Below are 24,608 nucleotides of genomic sequence, written 5' to 3' on the forward strand. Positions count from 1 at the left end.
CTCGCCCTTCATGGGGATAGGAGACACCCTCATCACAGGATGATCCCCTCCTGAGGATAAACCCCCTCTTCGGGTGGGTGGGGGCCAGGAGGCTCCCTTAGGGGAAGGCGAACCCCCCGAACACACCAAAGAATGGGAGACAGGGGAGAGTTACACCACGGGGAGACCCCTCCCGGGCGGGGGCCAGCAGGCAGAGGGCTGAGTCCCCCGCTGCGGAGACTCCCCCCGGCTGGGTGTGCCCTCTCGGAGAGAGGGAAAGGTTAGGGAAGCCCGTTGTGAGGATACGGCGGGTAGCGGGGGCGCCCCGGCCCAGTACAGGGGGGTTTCCCGCGTGACCCCGCGGGGGTGACCCCGTTCGATGGCCGCTGTCCCAGGGTGCCCCGCGGAGGGCGGGCGAGCGGGGCGGCCCCATGGCCCGCGATCCCAGCATGCCGTTCGGCCAGGCAGCAGCAGCAGGCGGAGCCGCCACCGCCGCCGTCGTCTCCTCCTTGCCTGTGAGACAGCAGCAGCTTGAGGGGAGCGAGTGAGGAGCCGCCGCCGCCGCCCCTGCCCTGCGCCGCTGCCCGGCCGGCCATGCCCTCTCGGGCAAGGTAATGAGCCGCAGAGCCCCGGGGTCTCGGCTGAGCGGCATCGGCACCAGGCAGCACTATCACCCGCGGAGCTGGAATGACTGGCAACCCAGGTGGGTTGGGCTCGGGTAGGGGGAGGCGCGGCCTAGGCGGCCTCCGGGGACACGCGGGGAGGGGGCCTGGCCTGGCCTGGCCTGTTCCCGCTGTGCTGGGGCCTGTGGAGATTGGGAGGAGGGAAGGTGTGGGGGAGAGGAGAAACCCCCGGCTTTCTACGTAGGCAGGCCCAGCTTCCTGAGTGCTGGGGCCTAGAGGGAAATGGGGAGGGGGGAGTGACCCACCCCCTGACTATTGGGGCCTAGAGGGGGTGCGGGGGGAGTGACCCATTCCTTGACTCTTGGGGCCTAGAGGGAGTTGGTGGGGGCGGGGGAGAGGAGGTGCGAGTGACCCGGTCCCTGACTGTTGGGGCCTACACACTCAGGATTGGGGGGTGTGTGGGGTGAACGGGCACTGCCTCTCTAATGTGGCCTAGTCAAATGGGGAACGAAACGCCAGGACACCTCTGATATAAAGGATCCAGACTTTGCTGGGTACTGGAAAGAGCTGGGGTAGGACGTGTGGACAGTGGAGGGTATTTCCTGCTATATAAGCAATCCCTTATCTATTGGTGGTTAGAGAGACAAAATGTTTCTATATCACACAACACGTAACGTCCTAGGATCCTAGTTGGGTTTATCTTGATTTAGCCTTCGCCTTTCAGGGTTTTGTCCTAGGTGATTTATGGTGTATGATGATTTTAAGGTGTTTCAGTTCAGCTGTTGCTGGCACCCCACACAGTATTGTAAGTAGCAACTTTGTTGCTCAGTGACTTATTTTATAGTAGGAGGCACTTTCCTTTAGTGGTAAATAGACGTTTTGAGTTGCTTATATTGAAACAGAATTTACGGGAACCTTCAGTAAGTGCATTTTTGTTCTCTTTTTGTGTTTTTTAATTGGAAATTACTTGAAGGAGAATGGAGGCTGCAAACATACTGGAGGTCTTTCAAGGGCTAAAAAAATAGCACACAAAACATATATATAAATTTTGTTCTTTAATCAAGGAAAAGTAGTTCAGAGTTGTAAGTAAACTAATGGGATTTTTGTTTGGGATGTGTTGCAGTTATTACATTTCAATAAGTGAAAAGTATATTTTGCATCTGAACTATTTCCAGCATGTCCTGTCACCCATGTAGTTGCTAAACTGCTTTAGTTTACTATATTAATTTTTAAAGTTGTTTTTGTAAAACTTTGTAATTTGGCCTGAAGTACAGTATCTAAGTCCTTTGACTTAATTGTTTCTATGTCAAACTTTTTTGGCTTTGTTTGAATGTTACTAAAACTTAAGTTGGCAGAGAAAGGGACTAGGGTTCTGAAGTTTGCTGTCAGTATCATGTAGTTTATTAAATTGATAGATTGAATGGATGTGGAAGTGGATCCTGCTATTGTATGTGTGGAACATTAGTTTCATATATGTGAAAGAATCAAAAGTTCATTTTGACTAAGTAGTCAGCTCTCCACATGCTAGGGATGTTAAGTATGCAAAAAGCATGCAACATTTAAATGATTACGTGATCAGACCTCACTAGATTCTGATCTCTTTAGTTGTTGAGGTGTAGTAAATTGTAAGTTTAAAAGTTAGAAATTTGCAAGCCATCATATTGATGTCCTGTTGTGGCATCCTATTTCTTCAGTAACAATGGAGGACTTCTAATGGCCTACAGTCTGGTACTTCCCTTACTCTGCAGGCAATCATTTAGGGAATAATGGACTCCATACTTGAAGTCAAAAACTTTCAAGCTCTTGACCCAGAGTTTTCCCCCCAAGGGAAAGCATTAGATGTACAAAGAAAAGGAGTACTTGTGGCACCTTAGAGACTAACCAATTTGTCTCTGCTGATACGGTGACAGCTGTGATAACAGCTTCCTGATAGGACATATTCATTCATTCATAGGACCCATCTGATTTTCAGCATAGAAAATGTGCTTTACAGATGCCGAAGCCCTGTCTATGCTAAGAAATTGACTTACTGAAAACCATTGAACTGGAGGAGGTGAAAATGGTATAACTGTTGGCACTGTAAGAACAAAACTATTCAGCAGTATTACAGAAAGAGAGACTTAGAGGAGATGAACCATTGTCACTGACAAGTTAGTTTCCTAATGTGAATGGGGCCTGGTCCTCTGCATCCGGAGGATCATGAAATTGGAGCATTTGTAAAGGAATAAGTGAGATCTGTAGCTGTCCTCGGGAGCAACCTAAACTTGCAGCAATTAGCTTTACCCCTTAGTTTATCTACTAGGCACCCCAAAGAGTATAAAAATGTGCACCATGAGAGTTGAGAGCTAATTCTACATATATATGAAATCTAAAAATGTTACCATAATACAAAGATCACTTTGACCATATGAATCAATATATGGTTGTTTATTTGAGCCTTCAACATGCAAAAAATCTTTGCAAAGGTATATTGTCAAGGAATTTTAAAAAAATCTGATAGAACTCCCTTAAATAGTATGTTCTGATATATTTTTTTAATTTAAAAGTAGCTGTGAATTTTTTTGCTTCCTTGTTTTATGTTTAGAATGAACTTTTGGGTAGCAATTATAACACAAAATATGCTCAGACTTCTTTTCTTTTTCTTCTTCTGTGTATACATCTGTTTTACTTACCAGTTCGGTTCTAGCTCTGTTGCTGCTGGTTAATGGTAAATAGCTTCTTGCAGGGACAGAGAAAGGTTGTATGCAGGGACCAAAATTGCAAAAATTCTATCAAATTTCCAGTGCAAGAAAAAAGAAAATAGAACTTTTTTCACTAATCTTTCATGGCACAGAACTTTCAAATGGAAATACTATTTTTGAAGTTGGCTGTATCCCTTTAATTAGGATATTGTGTTTTGAAGTTTAATTATCTGTAAATGTGATAAATGAGATGAAATCTGAACTATATCATCAGAATCAAAACTTCCTGAGCTTTGAGGTGTGAAAAATGTGGTTCTGATTTTTGTAGCTCAGATCCATCTCTAATAAAGTCTAGTTGGTGAAGCAGAATTTGAATTTCGTGCCCATGTGAATGCGGCAATACCTGTCAGGTGTGTGTGGGCTGGTCTACACAAAGTTTTTGTAACACTGTATATTGACCAGGAATAAGCTATATGATATACTATAAGCTCCTTTATTCCTGAATAACTGTACCCATGCTAGGAGGTTGTACCAGTTTAACTATATCTGTTTCTAAATGGATATAGCTTACTGTGTATGGACAAGATCTGAGTATATGTGGCAGAACTTTGATCAGGTGACTTGATCAGATTTAGACTCTCTATTGCTACCTTTCTGAACTTTCAAGTTTCCACTTCCTTTGGCTTTTGGAAATAAGAAAAAAATTAAGAAGTCATATCACTGTGTAGCTTCTGCTAGTTTGTCTGCTATTAATCTTTAGCGTGGGGCTGAATTAACTGTGCAACACACAGTACTTCTTCACACTGACAGGAAAGCAGGGTTTGTGCAACACAGTAATATTAAGCAAACTGATGTCTACTGATGCAGCGTAATGGTAAAGACTAGAACCATGGTTTCAACGTTCACCTTTTCAGGCTATGGAGAGAAAGGATAGATAGATTTTAAATCGCCTGCTCCTGTAATCAGGAATTACTTCTGGAATAACTGAACTTCTCTTTATGAACAGAAAAAGACACAAACAATCTGGTAGCTGAGGATGTATATGGAAAAGTAAGAAACAAAAGCTCTGACTGGTAAAAGTTCCAAAACTACTCTGATAGATACAAGTTCAATCCTGGAATTTAATTCTTGAAAATGGAAGTTATCCTTCTCATGCAATGTAAGTTAGTGTTCTGAATTATTATTATTCATTTGTATTACTGTGACACCTAGAACCCCTGGTCATGAATTAGGATACATGTGTGGTAGGTGCTGTACAAATACAGAACAAAAACATGGTCCCTGCCCTCAAAGTGCTTATAGCCTAAATTTTAGGCCTGAGCTACATTAGAAAATTATGGATCAGAAAATCCACACCCTTGAATGCTGTAGTTAAGTTGGCCTAACCCCCAGTGTAGACATGATTGAGATGAGACCCCATAAGAGTTTTAGCTGTGTGAATGGATAGACAAGGCTGTATCTTAGATGTTATACAGAAAGAATCGGCAAGATTTATACATAGACTTGATGTGAGGACCTAGAGAGAGAGATCCAAGATGATAATGACATGCAGGTTACAGGCCTGAATAACAGGCAGAAAGGTGGTATCGTCCACTGTGATTGAGAAAGCGGGTAATGGGGAGGGTTTGGTGGAAAAGATTAACAGCTCTTACTTTAGCTGTATTCAGCTTGAGCTGACAGACAACCACAAGGACACGTCAGAAGGAGACATATCTGGTGAGAAGTGGTAGATCTATGAGCATAGAGATGGTCATTCAATTTGTCTTTGTGGATGATATTCCCCAGAGATAAGGTGTAGAGAGAGAACAGAAGGGGGCCAAGTACAGAGCCCTGTGGAACCCCCACAGAAAGTTGGACAGGTGATACAGAGGATCTACCAAAAGACATGCTGTGGTACCAGTTACAGAGGTAGGAATAGAACCAGGAGAGGACAGAAGCATGAAAGGCAAGGGAGGGCAAGGTTTCAAAGAAAAGCATGGTTGACTATGTTGAAGGTGGCTGACAGGTCAAGAAGGATGAGGATGGAATACTGGTTCTAAACTTTGATTAGGAAGAGGTCATTAGAGATTTTGGGGTGAGGGATTTCAGTGGAGTGCAAGTGACAGAAGCCAAATTAGAGAAGGTCAAGGATGGAATTGGAGAAAAGAAAGCTATTGTAACCAGTGTGTTCAATGACAGGTTTCAGAGTAGCAGCCGTGCTAGTCTGTATCTGCAAAAAGAAAAGGAGGACTTGTGGCACCTTAGAGACTAACAAATTTATTAGAGCAAAAGCTTTCGTGGGCTGAAGCCCACTTCATTGGATGCATAGAATGGAACATATAGTAATATATATACATACAACACATACAGATAAATTGGAAGTTACCTTACAAACTGCTGTAGCTCATGAAAGCTCATGCTCAAATAAATTGGTTAGTCTCTAAGGTGCCACAAGTACTCCTTTTCTTCTTACAAACTGAGAGGCTAATTACTTAAGATGAAAAGGAGTACTTGTGGCACCTTAGAGACTAACCAATTTATTTGAGCATGAGCTTTCGTGAGCTACAGCTCACTTCATCGGATGCATACCGATGAGCTGTAGCTCACGAAAGCTCATGCTCAAATAAATTGGTTAGTCTCTAAGGTGCCACAAGTATTCCTTTTCTTTTTGCGAATACAGACTAACACGGCTGTTACTCTGAAACCTGTACTTAAGATGAGATATTATCAGCAGGAGAAAAAAACTTTTGTAGTGATAATCAAGATGGCCCATTTAGACAGTTGACAAGAAGGTGTGAGGAATAATCTATGGAAATAGATTCAATATGTGTAATGACCCAGCCACTCCCAGTCTCTATTCAAACCCAAGTTAATAGTATCTAGTTTGCATATTAATTCAAGCTCAGCAGTTTCTCCTTGGAGTCTGTTTTTGAAGCTTTTCTGTTGCGAAATTGCCACCCTTAAATCTTTTACTGAGTGGCCAGAGAGGTTGAAGTGTTCTCCTACCAGTTTTTGAATGTTATGATTCCTGATGTCAGATTTGTGTCCATTTATTCTTTTTGTGTAGAGACTGTCCGGTTTGGCCAATGTACAAGGCAGAGGGGCATTGCTGGTGCATGATGGCATATATCACATTGATAGATGTGCAGGTGAACGAGCCCCTAATGGTGTGGCTAATGTGATTAGTTCCTATGATGGTGTCACTTGAATAAATATGTGGACAGGGTTGGCATCGGACTTTGTTGCAGGGGTAGGTTCCTGCGTTAGTGTTGTGTGGTGTGTGGTTGCTGGTGAGTATTTGCTTCAGGTTGGGGGGCTGTCTGTGTTCAATGAACTTACAGATAGATGGAAGAAGGTGTTGGAGAGGCAAGGGGGGACAAGGTTGTTCTAGTCTTTCTTAAAGCAGTCGCTCTCAACCTTCCAGACTACTGTACCCCTTTCAGGAGTCTGCTTTTCCCTGCGTACTCCCCAGTTTCATCTCACTTAAAAACTACTTGCTTAAAAAAATCAAACATAAAAATACAAAAATATCACACCATACTATTACTGACAAATTGCTTGCTTTCTCATTTTTACCCTATAATTATAAAATAAATCGATTGGAATATAAGGATTGTACTTACATTTCAGTGTATAGTATACAGAGCAGTATAAATAAGTCCTTGTCTTTATGAAATTTTAGTTTGTACTGACTTCACTAGTGCTTTTTATGTAGCCTGTTGTAAAACTAGACAAATACCTAGAAGCGTTGGTGTACCCCTGGAAAACCTCTGTGTACCCCCAGGGTTGAGAACCACTGGATTAAAGCATGTTTGTTTGTATTGTGAGGGGAAGAGCGAGAGGAGAGTGACAGGTTGAGGAGAAGAGGAAATGAGGGTATGAGAGGAGATCAGGAGATGGCATGGGATGGGGTCACTGAGGCAAGTGGAGGGATTAGAGAAGGTCAGACAAGAAACTTCTATGTCTCAGACAGGAGAGAGCTATAGGAGGGGATTGGGAAAGGAAGGAAGCCAAGGGAGAGGGAAAGTTGTCACCTTTTGCCTATGTTAACTTTTTCTTGTACAAGTTCATCCTGAGCAGAGAGAGAAATGGAGGCAGGGAGGGTTTGAGGACTGAGTCGAAGATGTTGAAAAGGTGGCTGGAATGCAGGACATGACATTCAGTTAAGTTGGAGAAGTGGAATTGTTTAGGAAGATGGCATTTGTAGTGAAGGAAGTTAGCTTGATTACAGGCTTTTTGCCAAAGATGCTCTGCTGTATGGGAGCAGAAGGAAGTGGATGTTGTGACTGAGCCAAGGCTGCAGATGGACAGGATGGGTCTTGCAAAAGAGTCAAGGTGTGGAGGGGAATGAACCATGGAGAGAATCAGCCACCATATCAGTGGATAAAAAGGGAGGTGAGGACTGAGAGCAGATGAGAAGTCATCAACCTTGATAGACTGGAAGTCACAGAATATTCTGAATGTTTCAGCGTTGTATGTAGCAAAGAATCAAAGCATATTATAATTAATTTGATCAGGATCTCCTATTAGATGTTCTGTCAGTTTCATGTAATGTTCATGGAGCAGTTTCTTTTCAAGTGTGGCAGGTGGATTTCAAGATTTTCTGTTCTAATATACAGAACTTTTAAGCTAATTATGTCAAGGATTCAAACTTGTATAGAGATAACGTAAGCATGTAGTGTAGTATACAGAGAGTTACCTGCACAAGTCCATTTACTGTGTACATGCTCTATTGCCTTTTTGGTGCCAGCTTGCACTGAAAAGATAACTTACTGAGGTAACAACTGATAGTTGTGGTTCGTGTTCCCAACAGAGATACTGCGAAATCCTAGTAGAATGCTTTTTCTAGCACAGAAAACCTTTTTAAAATATTGCAGTGTATTGGATTCCTATTCCACTCAGAATGAAGAGATTATAACGAGCTCAAAGATACTTTTTTCTAATTCAAGCAGTTTTACTGTTGTATTGGGGATTATGTTTTAATTTTATATGACAAGAAAGAGCAATAAGGCTTAATGTGTAAAATGAAGGTAGAAAGAATTGAGGTAGCAGTGATCACATTAGTAAAATTACGGTAAGAGAGATCCTTCATATGATGAATATTTACCTATAATTACTCAGACGCCACACTTCACTGCTGGCCTCCTTGAAGTATTTTGTTGTTGTTTTTTTTTTTAAACAAGTATTCTATTTCTGTTGTCGTTGTTTTGAATCAGCTTCAGTAGTTTGTCCCAAATGCCATGCTTTTCTAATCTTGAAATCAGTCAGTTCAGTTGTCCACTGAATTGCTTTACAGAAATTGATTGATATGTAATATTTCATCCTTGTTGGCCACATTAGTGCTATTATCTAAACATTCATGAAAACTGTTGTGAATAATTTTCCTCGTCAATCTTACTAGTCTTTAAAATGACCTGCAATGGATTTTTAAGTATTATACATTTATTAATTCTATATAAAAGTGGCCTGTAAGATGATGTGGGGGGGGGAGGAAGATGTTGTTTTTTGTTCCTTTTTAATAACTTGGTAAATAACTGAAATATCAAGCTTGGTTTTTTTTCTAGTTTTGCTGGAAGACCTCTTCCAGGTCTCAGAGCAAATGGATTGTGATCTCCCATGTCTTGACTGAATGGTCAGTGGAACTGAATCTTCTGATAAAGATATCCTTTCTTCAGAATGTTCTATGATCATCCCTGCTACTACAGCTAGAGGCCCAAATCATTTCTGGGATCTTATTGTGCTAGACACTACAAATACAGAAGTAGACATTGTCGTCTTGGTCATTGGGAGGATTCTTTAACCACAGCATTTCTAATTGTATTTAAATGGGCATCAGCAAACACCGTTTTAAACATTCTGACTAAAAATGCCTTTTTCTCTGTTGCCTAGGTTTATCTTTTGAATTCTGTGAAATAAAAATTGGGGGAGAAAGGGATAATCTTTCCTTCCCATTTTCCTGAAAATGTGGGGGTGGGTGGAATAGCAGTGGAAGTTTTCTCCCATTTTTCAGGTGCTTGGACTTTGGTTTCAGGAAGTGGGAGCTTGCTTTTGAAAAACAGCCTTGGCAAACAGGGCAGGAAACGCAGATCAAAGCCTGCCACCCCCACCCCTTTTTTTTAAACTGGATTTTGATGCCAATTTCTTTCTACGTATTTTGGAGAAAGGAGAGCAGTTCTGTGACCCATAGGGATTTATTTTTCATTCTAGAAATGTACCTCAACTTCAATTTTGGACAGCATATTTTCAAATTCATATATTACCTCAAGGCAAAATACACTCTACCTGATGGATGTATAACTCCTCTGCTCCTTCAGTGTTTCCATCTTGATTTGTCAACATGTAGCTATCAGAAAGGTCAGTTACTATTGTCACCTCATTTGTTATCTGTACTCCTTTCTACCCTTCATTGGTGTCTTGTTGACCCCAAGCGCTTTGGTGGACCACCCTGTGCTCTAGCACAGTAGTGATTTTGTCATTTTTGTTGGCACAGTGTGAAACTGACCAGGATCACATAATCCTGGTGCTGGATTGTGAGTGGGTAGTTATAGAGGATTTAATTTGAATGGCTGTATGCCAGAGGGGGTGTGAAGAATACTAAGCATTGAGAGTCTCTTGGCTAATTCAGACCAATAAACAGGCTAGATGTTCAGTCAGTCATTCACCTGTGCTGTTGCAGGTTATAAAATCTCTGCTAAGAGTGAATATTTTAATAATTAACTTCCTCTGGAAAAAATGCCTACCTTGCAAGGTGGGTACAAATCTGACTTTTTAAAAAAACAAACAAAAAAAAACCAAAAACTAAAAACAAATATTTTATTTTATTTTAAAAGTAAATATGTTTAAAATTAACCTTAAATTTAGTACCAAATCTGTTTTAGGCCTAAATTTATTATAATCTCTTAAATAAGTAGGCTGAATCCATGAGCCTCTGTGACAAACTGTATGTTAAAGGCTACTCTTCTGTATTAAAAAAAAAAATCAGGGGAAAAAATTAACTTTTAGTATCAAGCTTTATAAATATGGCAGAATAGGTCATGTACTGTATTAAGGGCTTGTTTTGTTTAAAACAGTTTATATGCTGTTTTGTGTGTTTAGTTAAATTCTAGTCACCTTTCTAATGCATCCGGACACAAATCATGAGTAGAAAACTAATTATCTTGTAAATAAACAATATATTCATCATCTTCTAATACTAAATACTAGTACATACTAAAAATGTACAGTTAATAAGAATCTGAAAACATTAAACTTTTAATAGTTGTTTAAATAAATAAATGCTATAGTTTAAGGCTACATTTTAGTCAAGGGTATTTTTAGTAAAAGTCATGCATAGGTCACGTGCCGTAAACAAAAATTCATTGTACTGTATACCCCTAACTAAAACTTGGGCTGGGCACCGCAGGTGTGTGTCGGGGGGGATATGGGCTGGGGTAGGGCAGGTACTGTAGGGTGGGCGCACGCAGCGGGCCGGGGCTCCTGGTGGAGGTCAGGGGGCGCAGCTGGGGTGGGCCGGGCAGCGGCTGCATGTGGCCTAGCACCCCAGTGGTTCTGGGGGGCGGGGGGTTGGAAGGTCTGGCAGGCTCCCTACCCGGATCCCTGCAGCTCCCTGGAAGTGGCTGGCATGTCCCTGCAGCTCCTAGGGGAAGGGAAGGCCAGGGGAGCTCTGTGCTCTGCCCCTGCCACCAGCTCTGTGCGCTGCCCCCGCCATGAGCTCTGGTCCCGCACCCCAACCCCGACCTGGCCCTGAGTCCACTCGCATAACCAAACTGCTGCTGCTTAGGCAACCCCTGAGCTAGCCGCACCGGCCACTGCTTTACTGCGGAGGTCATGGAAAGTCACGGAATCCATGACCTCTGTGACAGACACGCAGCCTTATTTATAGTGCAAAAAAATGTACCAAATCTAGTGTAATGGCTCTATTTAGTTGTAAATCAACATTTTAATGGTTATATCAACCAGTCAGAATGCACCTTTCTTTAAAAAATAACTGAAGTACAAATGGAAAAGTTGCTTAAAATTGATGATTTAAATTGAGGCCTTCCAGTTGGAGATTTAAATCAATCCACCCTGCTACCTTGGGCACGTAGGTACTGGGGGTTGTCTGCATGGAACACTTGACCAGCAAGGCTATTCCAGACTAACTAATCTGCTATAAAGTCACTTTTATTCCAGAGTAATTTCCACAGAGGACAGTTATTCTGGGATAGCTAAATAATAGCAGAATAGTTAATCTGAAGTGGCCATGCCAGTGAATTGCTTCTTTGTAGACAAGGCCATAGAAATTGTAAACCCTTCTGGCATCCTAAAAGTGTTATCTCCACCCAGATGCTATGATAGGTTATTTTTACTGACTTGGAACTATAATCAATATATTCATCTAGGAGGGAAGAAACCAATCTATTTGTAAGGTCACTGACCTTCACGGGATGATGTATTTCTCCAATCATAATGACTCTACTTTTGACTGACTATTAAGTGTACTCCTTTTCCAAAGAGATTTCTGCCTGTCTCCTTATTCATTTGTTAGAACATGAGTATAGTAACTTTTGTGAACATGCAGTGACTATTTGAGTGTTTAATAAACTGGACTGCTCTTTTTTTTTTTTTTTTTTTGATAGGTGGGGAAAGAGAATTCAGAATGTTGCTTTGTGAATGTGAGCTTCCCAGTTTCAAAGTGCAACACAAAAACAATCACAGTATGGGCAAGGAAATTGCTCAGTAGGCAGCTATGCTGATTTGCTTCTCTTCTGTTACCTGATAGTGCATCTTCTATCCATACTATTCTGTGTTCTTTGTCTGCTCTCTAATCATGAGTTTATCATATAGAAACAAAAACTTAAAAGTATCTAATTGGCACTGCCCTGTGGAAGTGCATCCAACACCTTATAGTGTTGTTATGGTTATCCACCTTCATTTGGTTTCTCACATCTCATTCCAACTGCACAATTTTTATTCTGATATCTCATCATGTATTTGTGACTGAGCTGGTCTGCTGGCACCACTGCATAATGGCTTGGTCACCACACTGTGTGTGTTCTCTTATGAGGTCATGTCAAAATATGTGACCGATATAAAATCGGCGTTCCACAAGACTTTGAGACGGCATTAATAGTTATGTTCATAACTCAAACTTATCTGCCTGGCACAATCTAGTCAAAATATAAATATTACTTTATGAACAAGAAAAGTGCCATCTTAAAATACAGGCATGCGTTTAGAAAGGCAAGAATACAAGTTTTGTATATCTAATTTGGTTGATGTTTGATGGCACAATTGTATTGCATCATAAAAGAGGAAATGGGGAGACAGGTCAAGGAAGTATACTTTTAAATGCAAGTCACTGAAAAGGTTCTGTATTTGTAAGTATCTATGTAAAGTGTGTTATGGTTTTAAAGTGGATAAAATAGATAGCACTCTCTCCAAAATACATGTACTCTAATATAGGAAGAAGCTTTTAAACTTTAAATGATTGAAAATGGGTTTATTTTTATGGTTTTATTCTTAGTATTTACCAGTAATTGTACAAACATATTTGGATAAGCACGCACAAGCCATGATTTCAGCAGTCATCTTGCTCTTTGTTCCTTCAGTGAAATATAGAGGCTGAATTTCCATAGTGACATATTATGAGGTCACACATGGAACTCTGATAAGATCAAATCAAAAAGAGAATATGCGCTGTTACTTAAACACACATTTTTGAATAAGTAACAAAGTAATACTGAAATGATTGCTAAGAAAATTGCTTTTTGCATAAATTTTCTTATTACAAGCTTGCTTCAGTGTGAGAATCCATCTTCAAAGCATGACAGGTCATAGTTGAATCATTAAGTCTATTCTCAGGAAACCAAAAACTTGTATTGAAGTGGCCCCTTTGTGCCTGCTGAGAGAGGATCAGAAATTGATGGTTGTTTGAAATGAGAACATTGATTGCAAAGGAGAGGAACAGACTTTTTAGAAGAGATAATAATGCTTGCTTGAGAAAGATGCATGGGGGCAAAAGAGCTTTTTTATTTAAACAAAACACCACTCTCCCTTCTGCAGTTGATGGGCTGTTATGCAAGGTTGCCCGGCATCTCTTGATTCTGTTAGTTTGCAAGACTCTGCTCCCAAACACAGAACCACAATAGTACATAATACTTCTCAAAGCATCTACAGGCTTGTAGAGCATGTAGGCTTCACCACAATAAAAAGATTTTAAAACACTCTTTTTAAAAGAAAGCAACATTTCAGGAAGTGAGGTTAGTCAAGAATATGTACAATTCTCAGGTCAACTGATGTACAAAACCCCCCTGAGTTTAAAAGTGCGAAGTCAGTTAATGCTTTACTCAACTTAGGGTATGTCTACACTATGAAATTAGGTCGAATTTATAGAAGTCGTTTTTTTAGAAATCGGTTTTATATAGTCAATTGTCTGTGTCCCCACACAAAATGCTCTCAGTGCATTAAGTGCATTAACTTGGCGGAGTGCTTCCACAGTGCCGAGGCTAGCTATCCCACAGATCCTGCAGTCTCTGCCGTCCATTGGAATTCTGGGTTGAGATCCCAATGCCAAATGGGGCAAAAACATTGTCGCAGGTGGTTCTGGGTACATGTCGTCAAGCATGAAAGCAACGGCAGACAATCGTTTTGCACCTTTTTTCCTGAATTATCTGTGCAGACGCCATACCACGGCAAGCATGGAGCCCACTCAGCTCACTGACACCGTACGTCTCCTGGGTGCTGGCTTTTTTGCATTGCTACACAACAGCAGCTCATTGCCTTTTGGCAGCAGGCGGTGCAATAAGCCTGATAACCATCGTCATCATGTCCGAGGTGCTCTTGGCCTCCCTGGTAAGGTCGGTCAGGAGCATCTGGGCAGACATGGGCACAGGGACTAAAATAGGAGTGACTCGACCAGGTCATTCTCTTTAGTCCTGCCGGCAGTCCTATTGCACCGCCTTCTGCCGAGCAGCCAGGAGATGAGGATGGCTAGCAGTCCTACTGCACCGTCTGCTGCCAGCCAAAGATGTAAAAGATAGATGGAGTGGATCAAAACAAGAAATATACCAGATTTGTTTTGTATTCTTTGCTCCTCCCCTCCCCTGTGAAATCAACAGCCGACAATCGTTTCGGTGAGGTCTGTCAGGGGCACCTTGAAAAGTTTCATGGAGATTCAGTCCTGCCTGGAATACCGGGGGGAGGCATAGTTCAGTGGGTTGAGCATTGGCCTGCTAAACCCAGGGTTTTGAGTTCAATCCTTGAGGGGGCCATTCTGTGTGACAGTTGTTCTTGTTTCTCCTTGTTGTAAAGCCACCCCCTTTGTTGATTTTAATTCCCTGTAAGCCATGTTTTCAGTCGCCTCTCCCTCTGTCAGAGCAATGGCAGACAATTGTTCCGCGCCTTTTTTCCATGTCGATGCCATACCACGGCAAGCATGGAGCCCGCTCAGATCACTTTGGCAATTAGGAGCACGTTAAGCACCATGCGCATTATCCAGCGGTATATGCAGCACCAGAACCTGGCAAAGTGAAACCAGGGGAGTAGGTGACATCAGTGCGGTGACGAGGAGAGTGATGAGGACATGGACACAGACTTCTCTCAAAGCATGGGCCCTGGCAATGTGGGCATCATGGTGCTAATGGGGCAGGTTCATGCCGTGGAACACCGATTGTGGGCCCAGGGAAACCAGCACAGGCTGGTGGGACCGCATAGTGTTGCAGGTCTCGGGCGATTCCCAACAGCTGCGAAACTTTTGCATGCGTAAGGGCACTTTCATGGAACTTTGTGACTTGCTTTCCCCTGCCCTGAGGTGCAAGAATACCAAGATGAGAGCAGCCCTCACAGTTGAGAAGCGAGTGGCAATAGCCCTGTGGAAGCTTGCAATGCCAGACAGCTACCGGTCAATCAGGAATCAATTTGGAGTGGGCAGATCTACTGTGGGGGCTGCTGTGATGCAAGTAGCCAATGCAGTCAAAGATCTGCTGATATCAAGGGTTGTGTGCCTGGAAAATGTGCAGGTCATAGTGGATGGCTTTGCTGCAATGGGATTCCCTAACTGTGATGGGGCCACAGACGGAACCCATATCCCTATCTTGGCACCGGAGCACAAGCCAGCGAGTACATAAACCGCAAGGGGTACTTTTCAATGGTGCTGCAAGCCCTGGTGGATCACAAAGGACATTTCACCAACATTAGCGTGGGATGGCCGGGAAAGGTACATGACGCTGGCATCTTCAGGAACTCTGGTCTGTTTCAAAAGCTGCAGGAAGGGGCTTTCTTCCCAGATCAGAAAATAACCGTTGGGGATGTTGAAATGCCTATAGTTATTCTTGGGAACCCAGCTTACCCCTTAATGCCAAGGCTCATGAAGCCATACACAGGCAGCCTGGACAGTAGTCAGGAGCTGTTCAACTACAGGCTGAGCAAGTGTAGAATGATGGTAGAATGTGCATTTGGACGTTTAAAAGCGCGCTGGTGCAGTTTACTGACTTGCTTAGACCTCAGCAAAACCAATATTCCCACAGTTATTACTGCTTGCTGTGTGCTCCACAATATCTGTGAGAGTAAGGGGGAGACGTTTATGGCGGGGTGGGAGGTTGAGGCAAATCGCCTGGCCGCTGGTTACGCGCAGCCAGACACTAGGGCAGTTAGAAGAGCACAGGAGGGCGCGGTACACATCAGAGAAGCTATGAAAACCAGTTTCATGACTGGGCAGGCTATGGTGTGAAAGTTCTGTTTGTTTCTCCTTGATGAACCCACCCCCCCTTGGTTCACTCTACTTCCCTGTAAGCTAACCACCCTTCCCTGCTCCCTTCAATCACCACTTGCAGAGGCAATAAAGTCATTGTTGCTTCACATTCATGCGTTCTTTGTTAATTCATCACACAAATAGGGGGATAACTGCCAAGGTAGCTCGGAAGGGATGGTGGAGGAGGGAAGCACCGGGTGGGGTGGTGGAGGAGGGAAGGACAAGGCCACACAGCACTTTAAAACTTATTGAATGCCAGCCTTCTGTTGCTTAGGCAATCCTCTGGGGTGGAGTGGCTGGGTGGCCAGAGGGGGACCCCCCCACCACGTTCTTGGGCATCTGGGTGAGGAGGCTATGGAACTTGGGGAGGAGGGCGGTTGGTTGCACAGGGGCTGTAGCGGCGGTCTGTGCTCCTGCTGCCTTTCCTGCAGCTCAACCATATGTTGGAACATATTAGTTTGATCCTTCATCAGCCTCGTCACTGAATCCTGCCTCCTCTCATCACACTGCTGCCACCTATCAGCTTCAGCCCTCTCTTCAGCCCACCACCTCTCCTCCCGGTCATTTTGTACTTTCCTGCACTCTGACATTGTCTGCCTCTACGCATTCGTCTGTGCTCTGTCAGTATGGGAGGTCAGAGAACATTTCATTGCGAGTGCGGTTTTTTTCGCCTTCTAATCTTCGCTAGCGTCTGGGAAGGAGAAGATCCTGTGATCCTTGAAATACATGCAGCTGGTGGAGGGAAAAAAAGGGACAGTGGTATTTAAAAAGACACCTTTTCTAGAACAATGGGTACACTCTTTTTCATGGTAAACCTTGCTGTTAACATACATACATAGCACATGTGCTTTTGTTAACAAGGTTGCATTTTGCCTTCCCCCACCAATGGCTAGTCCCTCCCCCCTCTCCATGGCTAACAGCGGGGAACATTTCTGTTCAGCCACAAGCAAACAGCCCAGCAGGAACGGGCACCTCTGAATGTCCCCTTAAGAAAAGCACCCTATTTCAACCAGGTGACCATGAATGATATCACTTTCCTGAGGATAACACAGAGAGATAAAGAACGGATGTTGTTTGAATGCCAGCAAACATACGCTGCAATGCTTTGTTCTGCAATGATTCCTGACTACGTGCTACTGGCCTGGTGTGCTAAAGTGTCCTACCATGGTGGACGGAATAAGGCTGCCCTCCCCAGAAACCTTTTGATAGGGCTTTGGGAGTACATCTCGGAGAGCTTTATGGAGATGTCCCTGGAGGATTTCCGCTCCATCCCCAGACACATTAACAGACTTTTCCAGTAGCTGTACTGGCCGCGAATGCCAGGGCAAATTAATCATTAAACACGCTTGCTTTTAAACCATGTATACTATTTAAGAAGGTACACTCACCAGAGGTCCCTTCTCTGCCTGGTGGGTCCAGGAGGCAGCCTTGGGTGAGTTCGGGGGGTACTGGCTCCAGGTCCAGGGTGAGAAACAGTTCCTGACTGTCGAGAAAACCAGTTTCTCCGCTTGCTTGCTGTGAGCTGTCTACAGCCTCCTCATCTTCATCTTCCTCATCCCCAAAACCTGCTTCCATGTTGCCTCCATCTCCATTGAAGGAGTCAAACAACACGGTTAGGGTAGTGGTGGCTGAACCCCCTAAAATGGCATGCAGCTCATCATAGAAGCGGCATGTTTGGGGCTCTGACCGGGAGCGGCTGTTCGCCTCTCTGGTTTTCTGGTAGGCTTGCCTCAGCTCCTTAAGTTTCACGCGGCACTGCTTCGGGTCCCTGTTATGGCTTGGGAGATTTTGACAAATGTTTTGGCATTTCGAAAACTGGAACAGAGTTCTGTTAGCATGGATTCCTCTCCCCGTACAGTGATCAGATCCCGTACCTCCTGTTCGTTCGGTCCATGCTGGAGCTCTTTTGCGATTCTGGGACTCCATCATGGTCACCTCTGCTGATGAGCTCTGCACTCACCTGCCGCTTGCCTCGCTGGTCAAACAGGAATGAAATTCAAAAGTTTGCGGGCCTTTTCCTGTCTATGTGGCCAGTGCATCTGAGTTGAGAGTGCTGTTCAGAGCGGTCGCAATGGAGCACTCTGGGATAGCTCCCAGAGGCCAGTACCGTCTGATTGCGTCCATGCTACCCCAAATTCAACCCATTTTGACAGTACGAGATAGTACAGTGTACTGTACTGGAAGGTCATGGTTATCAGAGGAGCCAACTGTTATGAAACTTTTGGGTGTTTAAGCTCAAAGCAAGTGAAAATCTGCTGCTCTGTTGCATTGGGTGGCTGAGACAGCAGACACGCTATATGGGACATTCTCCATCTCCCTGAGCGTGAACTAGAAATTTCTGCAGTTTACCCTGGAGGGAGAAAATGTGCAAGGGCCATGTAAGTGGAGTTGGAGTATGATACAGATACATGTGGCATAAAATGGGCTTCATTTGCTACTTAATACCATATGCTGTAGTAGTGACTGTAGTCCAGTTGTGTGGGCATGTTCACAGCCCACAGTTAGTTCTCATGAGCAAAGTCTTTTGTTCAGGCTTTCCCTGTTGGATCAGGATTTGGGCCTAAGGGACATCTGTCTGTGTTGCAATAGGAAAGTATTAATTGGGACTCTTAGCTACTTGAGTCTGTAGACTGGGGACAAAATTGTAATTTGGGGTGGGCATTGGGGAATTCAGGAAAACAGATGTTTTTTTTTTTTTTTTAAATCCCCAATAATATTTTTAGTGGTTTTTTCACCTGCAAAGTGCTTGACAAGCACTAACCCTCGACTGTTATTCTGTTTTGTAGATTGGGAAGCTGATCTTTGAGGGCATCTTTTAAGAAATGGTTGAAGAAATAAATCTCTTACTATTTCTTGGTTTGGTAACCTTTTTGCCTGCAAAGTGTATTTAATTCCACTGTTTTGAATTTGCCTCTTGGCTCTTACCATAGTGACCTGTTTCGTTTTTATTGGAAGACCATTGAGGATTTGTCATATTTTCTCTTCTGATTTTTTGGGGGGTTTATATTTAAGAGTAGAAAAATTAGACTATCATTTTTTTCTTGAATTATTAAATATAAACAAAAGCTCATAATGAGTATGGGAGATCTTTATGGCTTGCTGAACAGCCCCCTCTGTGAATAATTTTCAGCAATGTAAACTCAGGTATCATTCAGTGTGTTGTATAAAAATCATTTTTGTTGGTTATAGTTTCACTTGATTTAACCTAAAACCTCCAATGCTACTTATAAGAAAGCATTTAAGAGTCTGGTCTTAATTAACTTAAGATACTGGACTTGGATATGCAAAACCAATAACTTCAGAATATTAAATGAAGTTACAGCATTCAAAGTCAAATTCACTTGACATATATGGGGAGAAAATGAATGATGTTTCGGTTTGTCACTCCCCCCACTCTTCCCCCCCCAAAGTTATTTAGCATGACATAAAGTATATCCAACACACTTAATGAAAGTAATGCACCTTTATAGTCTTTCCTCAGTTTCTTGTTTTGTAGTTATCCTGTGTATGCTAAATAACTTCCTAACGTTAAACTTGCTGCTATACTTTTGCATTATACTTGAGAGGTACTGAAAATATTTGGTAAAAATTCTTATTATATAATTATTTTGAGACGTATTAGTGTGATAGTCTTATTATGATTTGGTTTTTTAAAATCTCCAATTCTGGGACATCACAAATTAAACTTCATTCTGCAAAGGAATTGCCTGAAAAGTCATTTGTAATTTCTTGACCCTTGAAAAGGGTAACAGTTCTTACTTTGCAGGTTTAATTCTTCCACAGTCACTTTCCCTTTAAATCTCATCTCAGTATTATGCAGCTCATCGCAAACAATATGTCTGCTTACAGGGAGGAATTACCTTGGAGCAGTTCTTAGTTCCTCCACAGTTAACTACATGGTGTTTGTTCCTGGCTGGGGTGGGTGTGTGACAGAGAGCTCAATCTGCTTTTCTCTTTTTGTCCATCTCTTCTTTCTTGCCGAATTGATCAAGATCTGACATTCCATGCAGTCCATCCAAGTCTGAGAACTTGACCGTAGTTCTTACAGTGGGGCATTGACCCGCTAGAACACATTACCTTTGTGTTCTGTAACTGTGCTTACTCAGTTCTGATTCAAGGCACAAGTTTAAGGTGCTTGCTTCTTCTACAAGTAGCTAGGGTATACAGTGTAGTCTTATTTTTCTTTCTAAGAAGATTATTGGATTGTTTTTAAATGTGAGCTGTGTTCATAAATGTGAACCCCTCTTTTAGTGTACTCTTACATAAAAATAATTTTCTTTTTGTAGATCTGACAGTGCATCAGCTGATCAAGACAGTTTAAAATACCCTGCATCCAGAGACCGGGGCAGCTCTGCCTCCTATGGATTACAACCCTCAAATTCAGCTGTGGTGTCTCGACAAAGACACGATGATATCAGAGTCCACACTGACATACAGAATGAAGAAAAAGGTATATGGATTTCTGTTTCATGTGTAAAGCACCAGGGGATATCCAAAAAAACCCTGAAAGGCAGAAAACTTAAAATTGATAAGAGGGATTGTCTTTACATAAAGCGTAGTTAATCTGTGAAACTGATTGCCACAAGATATAACTGAGTCTAAAACATAGCAAGATTCAAAAAATATTAGACATTTGATATGGATAATGAGAAAATCCAGAGTTGCATTATATAAAATAAAAAAACAGGTATTAATTGACTGATTAGAAAGAAACTTTGCTGTGGTTCTGTTATTTCATAATTGTCTGCTATGGCTTTCTGGCTCCTTCCTCTGAAATACCTGGTACTGGTTGCTGTTGGCAGTAGGTTACTGAAATAGATGGACCGTAGGTCTGATCTCTTATGGGAATCACTATTTTTCTAGTGATCCTAGCAGTGGATTTGGAATTTACTTCTGGGATCTAGTCTGTACTTTGCCGCTCGCTGTAATCTTGAGCAAATTGTTTAACTTCTTTCTGCCTCAGCTTACCTTTATTATAAAATTGGTGTGATATCTGTTTGTCCCACAGTATTATGAAGTTGGTAGATAAAACACTTCATGGTGCTTGGAGAAAGTATGAAGTATGTTCCTATATCTATATAAAAAAGTGACATTTGTCTCCTTCAACTTTATAGCTGTTTTCTGATTGGGAAGGTTCTCTAGATTCTAACAGCTTGTCTACGCAGCACAGCAACGTGCACTAGAATAATTTGAATTCTAAAATCCACCAGTGTTGTGCAGTAACTAGCATGGATTGACTCTGCTGTGTGCACTAAAAATTCCCTAGTAGGAAAGGGTCTGAGTTAGAAAAGTCCATGATTCCCCCCACCTCCCCTCCCGCAAGTTCAGAAAAATCATAGTTTTGTAGTTTTCTTTGTGAAAGTCTATACTGTGGAAATGACCAAACACTGATTTTGGTAATCAGGCTTGGGAAGTATTTCATTCTAGTGGACTTAAAGGATACATACCTCCACATTCTTATCTTATCCACTAAAGGAACTCGCATTTTATGATGACAAGAAATCCATATTTCTGTCTAGCTTTGTTTTTTGCTCTGGTCTTTGCACTAGTGATTTTTTGGGTATGTCTACATTACAGACTTCTCTCCACTGAGTCTGCCTATAGAGGTCCAGGTACTTGTGGCTGCTTGTGTGTGAACTAGTACATGTATATTTAACCTGATCAGAATAAGTTATGTTCTGTCCAAGAAATAGTCAAGCTAATAGCCTGTAGACAGATAATTGTCACAAATGGATCGTTTCTATTCATTCACAATTTTGACTCAGTAGTGATCATCGGACTGCCATTGGTGGAATGTTTCAATCCTGTAACAAGATTTGAGAGGTTACACCACTCTTGAGCAATAGTCTAGGAGGTGGTGTTTGGCAAGGAGGGGAAGAGTACATTTCCTCTTTTCCTCCCTGTTGTAGGCAGGTAACATTTCGTTTGATTATGAGGGTACTGGAAGTTCATTCCACAAACTTTCACAGCAGCAAGCTATTCCCCTGTATACTAAATTTCCACCATTGCACACAATGTTGTCTGCATGGTTCTGCTAAAATGAAAAACACTGTAATATTAACATATTTAATTACTCCTGGTGGAATTTTGCACCAAAATATTAAAAATTATATGGACAATATTGTAAAATTCTGCATATTTTATTTGTCAGAATAACACAATATAATCATGTGAGCGCCAATTATTTTGGTAATTTCTTTCAAAATACCTGTCAGCAAGTATGTCTGTAACAATACAGATGACAAAAAAGATTCGGGAAATATTTTTTGACAAATAGATTCCTTACTAGGCATATTAACACAGAACGTTGAGAAATAATTCATTTAAACTACAGTATAGGAACATATTTCCTGCACCCCTCAGAAGCAGTGCAAAGGTTTGGGGGAGTCAGGGTAACAGAGGAGCTGAGGGAGAGGGAAATAATTGCTGGGAAGAACCCTAGGTGTGAACTTGGAGGGTTGTTGGGTGTGGGTGGGAGATGTATGGAACGGTTTTTTGGGAGTGGGGGGGTGTAAGGGAGTCAGTGAGCCTCCCTCATGCAGACCCTGGCCAGCCCCTAGCCTCTCCCATTCAGTCAGGCACATCTGTCCCCGTCATCTGTGTCCCGGCGCCTTCACTCAGCCACCCCTCTTCTCCTGTCCCCCATGTGTCCCTGCACCCCCATTCTCATTCACCCCTGCCTCAGTACTGTCACCCCACTAGCTCCTGTGCCGGTGCTCCAGTCTCCTCTCCCCTCCCCCCCAGCCCTTCTGAATCCCAGTCTATATGACCCCCAGCAGCTCCATGTGCCACACTCCCTCCCTCCCTCCCCCCCCCCCGGTCATATCCTGTTCCTCCTTATCTGTATGACAAAGTGGATATTTTGGAAGGTGGATATTTAAATGTGGCTTTGGTTTGGTGTGAAGTCAGATGTTACCTGTCACTTTCAATTAAATTACATGCTTTTAGTCTTGAATTTTATTGTGGTATACTGTCACTTAACCATAAAATGTATTATAAACATAACAATTAAAAGAAGTGTTGTAGCCATGTTGGTCCCAGGATATTAGACAGACAAGGTAATATTTCTTATTAGATCAACTTTTAGTGGTGAAAGAGATCAACTTTCAAGCTTATACACAGCTCTTATTCAGATCTGGGGAAGGTATGCAGTGTCACAGCTAAATAAAAGAGGGGGACAGATAAGGAGTAACCTGTGGTGCAAGAGACCATTCAAGGTGAAGTGAGTTGTTAACATCTCTAGAGTCGTAGGAGAAAAGAGGTGTAGTAGTTTACAGATTGTTGTAATGAGCCATAAATCCAGTGGAGATACATCTGCAGGTTTTGCATCTGTTATTTCTCTTAAAACTGCCTTCACCAAACAAGGAAACTCCAGAGTGGAGTGTTGCTTTACTTGTGGCAAAAAAGCCTTGATGACATATATTCTTTCTGTTTGAACTGAAAAAAATGAGAGAGAGAAGTTGTAGATCAAATAAAAATACATAATAAAAGATTATCCTTTACTATAATTTTCCAGTTAATTACATAATATACTGTACATAGTTTCAAAGTAAGGAAGTTATAGGTCTCTGTACAGAAATTTGTTGGGTCCTGAGGGAATGGTGAAATTTTCGTTAACATCTCAGATGCACAGCTCTTGGAGAGAAGCTTTATAATTGCTCTTTGGGTCCACTGCATCTCAACATCATTTGGACTTCAGTTTTTAAATTTCCTAATTCCTGCAGCTTTAAAAGACATACCTGTTCCAAGCAACTGCTATGGCTGCTGGAAGATGGTCTGCGTAATAGTCATATTTGTTTTTCATCTTCCTTATATTGTGAGGCAGTTTGGCTTCTGGAAGTGGTGTTGCTGAGAGAGGGCCTATCGACCATTGGTGATCTTGTGTCAAAAAATCTAGATGAGTTCTTCCCTGGTTGACTGGAGGGGTCAGGTAGGGAAGAAATGTTAAAAGGTTGCCTGCATGGCCTGAAATTTTCTTTCCATGTCTGAGCTTCAAGATTGAGTTCTTGCCAATCAGACAAAGGATTGTGAAGGCCCAATAGACTATTCTTTACCCTGTACAAATTGGCAATCCTGCGGAGAGATGGGCAGAGGAAAGTCCCCCACACAAAGTGCTGCAGGAGACATGATGGAGCAGAAGGTTTCTTCCATTCACTATGTCAATTCTCAGAGAACTGGTTCTTTCAGAATGGCAGTGGCATTTGGCTGTCACCATAGGACAGTATGAACACCACTGGGCTGTGCAGTACCATGAGGAGGCGCTGCAGGGCATTGGGCGGGTCATGCACAAGAGACCATCCTTTCTTCTGGGTTGGCTGATCAATGGTGAATCAGTATCTAATTAACTTCCAGGGCTTGTATAGCCTGGAAATGTGCAGGCTTTTAAGGAACATGATCCATTAGGGAAAAATGTTAGTTCAGAAAGGTTTTTAGAATTTAAGGCCGTGACAGCATTTTAAATTTTATTTAACTGATAGTGGAAGTGTTTCCAGTTTAAGTATACGTTGTGCACTTAGAGTTGACCAGTGGTTCTCAATTTTTTGTATTGGTCAGCAAGCTTCTGAATGCGACCCGACCCTCTCCCCGCCCTCCCTTACAAATTAGAAATACTTAAAA

At 42.4% G+C, this 24,608-nt stretch overlaps 1 protein-coding gene across 1 annotated transcript in view; it reads left to right on the top strand.

Moving 5' to 3' along the window:
* Window positions 1-413: 413 nt before the first annotated feature.
* The window catches only part of SMG1 (SMG1 nonsense mediated mRNA decay associated PI3K related kinase), a 122,788-nt gene continuing 98,593 nt past the window's right edge, over window positions 414-24,608 (top strand). The window contains exons 1-2 of the mRNA XM_073362322.1: window positions 414-682; window positions 20,279-20,442. Coding sequence (XP_073218423.1) covers window positions 594-682; window positions 20,279-20,442 — 253 coding nt within the window. The 5' untranslated portion in view covers window positions 414-593. The remainder of the gene's footprint in view (window positions 683-20,278; window positions 20,443-24,608) is intronic.

The sequence above is a fragment of the Lepidochelys kempii genome, chromosome 10 (genome assembly GCF_965140285.1).
Source record: "Lepidochelys kempii isolate rLepKem1 chromosome 10, rLepKem1.hap1, whole genome shotgun sequence".
Classification (NCBI taxonomy): Eukaryota; Metazoa; Chordata; order Testudines; family Cheloniidae; genus Lepidochelys; species Lepidochelys kempii.